General features: G+C 43.5%; 1 protein-coding gene across 7 annotated transcripts in view; it reads left to right on the plus strand.

Annotated features, from left to right (window-relative positions):
* LOC140923942 (dystrophin-like) overlaps nucleotides 1-2,500 on the plus strand; it is a 72,949-nt gene that overhangs the window by 54,709 nt on the left and 15,740 nt on the right. For all 7 annotated transcript variants that reach the window (XM_073373974.1, XM_073373959.1, XM_073373966.1 and 4 more), the window contains one exon: nucleotides 811-1,044. In XM_073373974.1, the coding sequence (XP_073230075.1) occupies nucleotides 811-1,044 (234 nt within the window). The remainder of the gene's footprint in view (nucleotides 1-810; nucleotides 1,045-2,500) is intronic.

The following is a 2,500-nucleotide window of genomic DNA, read 5'->3' on the forward strand; positions in this document are numbered from 1 at the left end:
TTCGAGAAGAGTAGGGGACGTAGACCCCGGTGTTGTGGTCAACCTTCACACATCACATCATTCACATCATGGGTTGGATGGGTACAGTAAGCTCATAAATGGACTGAGAGCGGCTGCCAGTGGCGCCTTTGTATGCTGATGTCCGAGCTTGCTGTTCACACGTTAAAATGTATTGTAAGAGGGTACGGTTTTTGTCCTCTCATCCACGACTCTTCACTCACTCACTCACTCACTACTCACTCACTCACTCACTCACTCACTCACTCACTCACTCACTCACTCACTCACTCACTCACTCACTCACTCACTCACTCACTCACTCACTCACTCACTCACTCACTCACTCACTCACTCACTCACTCACTCACTCACTCACTCACTCACTCACTCACTCACTCACTCACTCACTCACTCACTCACTCACTCACTCACTCACTCACTCACTCACTCACTCACTCACTCACTCACTCACTCACTCACTCACTCACTCACTCACTCACTCACTCACTCACTCACTCACTCACTCACTCACTCACTCACTCACTCACTCACTCACTCACTCACTCACTCACTCACTCACTCACTCACTCACTCACTCACTCACTCACTCACTCACTCATTCATTCATTCATTCATTCATTCATTCATTCATTCATTCACAAGCAACGAGAGAAAATACCTGAAGTGCGCGATAATTTTAAAGTGTTGCTCCAGGATTACCACAGGCAGATTTCCTGCCACTATACCAAAAATTAGTCAGGTAGTAGATAAACAAATAGATAAATAACTGAAATTGTGCTCCTTCTATAGGCGTTCAAGGGAAAGCTTAATGTTAGGAGACTGGTAGTGGATCGGGCTTTAGACTCTGCACGAAGAGTGATGGACGAATACGAAGCCGAAAGATCTCCTGAGCAACCAAAGGATTCTCCTCGAGCACGCATTGCGCAGAACCTTAAAAGGCAGATCGATACTGTGAGTGAACGCTGGTCGATGTTGAGCCACCGATCAGAGGATTGGCAACAATGGATTGATGAAGTCCTCAGGGTAAGCGCTTGTTACTTAGCGAGAAAATCTGCCTGGCTTTTGTGCTCTGCCCAATTTGTTGACGCTTTCTCCATAATTCCTACAACACGGACTACTATAAAAGCCTTAATGTGGGCCCCTAATACTGAGCACGCGTTTGCAGTCTTCGCTAGCGAGCGGAATAGTAGGAATGGTTGAATATGGGAGACGGTAGCTTGGTTTATCAGTTAGTGGCACATATCAATCCCAAATCTGTTACCTACTTCCTTTCTTCGACGCGGAAAACGGACGGCGTCTGCGCAACGCATTCGCTAATTGTGTCCCGGTTTCCCAAGATCTTCTGAAAGGACGTGATTAGCTGCTTAGCCTCGCAGTGAGCATTTCTAAAAAGATTCTGATTGGATAATCTAGTCTAATCTCATAATGTATGCGGTGATTTATCCTACCTGAAAGTGAATTTAGTGGGAAGTTTTCAAGAAAGAACAAATCAAAAGCTCGGCTTTTTCATTAATCTACAAGACGGGCGACAGAAATCTCGTCCACGGCCGCGGATAATTTAATGCGTAGAAGAGATTTCTTTTCTTACAATTCACTGAGTATCCAGCTTTTGTCTTTTTGTCTTCTTTCCACGTAAGGCAACGGAAATAGGAGATTAGTTAAAAAGCACTTTAACGGGACCTTCGGAAGAGTCTGCATTATAAAAGTGTCCCTCTGAAGTTCATTTTACAAGAAATATAAGGATAATGGTTTCCCCTTGCATGTTTGACTCTGTGTTGGTTAAACTACATATCAATTAACACGAGAATGAGTCTTACCTGATGTCCAGACAGTGCGGGTGCTTTGTGGGACGTAGACCCCGGTGTTGTGGTCAACCTTCACACATCACATCATTCACAACATGGGTTGGGTGGGTACAGTAAGGTCATAAATGGACTGAAAGCGGCTGCCAGTGGGGCCTTTGTATGCTGATGTCCGAGCTTGCTGTTCACATGTTAAAATGTATTGTAAGAGGGTACGTCTGTTGTCGTCTCATCCACGACTCTTCATTCATTTATTCATTCAGTGCCACAGTGCAGGTGCTTTGATAAAGCTGCTTCCTAAATCTTAAAGTTTCCACCAAGCGATCGTAAAAATTTAATGGAATTTTGCATCCGATTTTCAACCTTCTACATGCCAGAGATTGACTGTTTAAGTGTTTTATTTCAACCTTGATTTATTACAGATGATAGAGTGCAGTGAAAATTGAATACACGAAACAATAGCTTTTTAACACCCCCCTTGAAGCTCTCAAATGTGCCCTTCTGCAGTTGTTTGAACCGAGGCAGTCGAGATTATTAACAATTATTCCTCGAGCCAGAATGGGGCGAGAGGAATAATTGTTTTAGTAAAATCCAACTAGCTGGTCAAAAATATCGAGAATAAAAAAATTTAAGCTAGTTAAAGCTAGATTTTAATCCTTTTTTGCCGCCAAAAAGTC

Source organism: Porites lutea, chromosome 1 (genome assembly GCF_958299795.1).
Source record: "Porites lutea chromosome 1, jaPorLute2.1, whole genome shotgun sequence".
NCBI lineage: Eukaryota > Metazoa > Cnidaria > Anthozoa > Scleractinia > Poritidae > Porites > Porites lutea.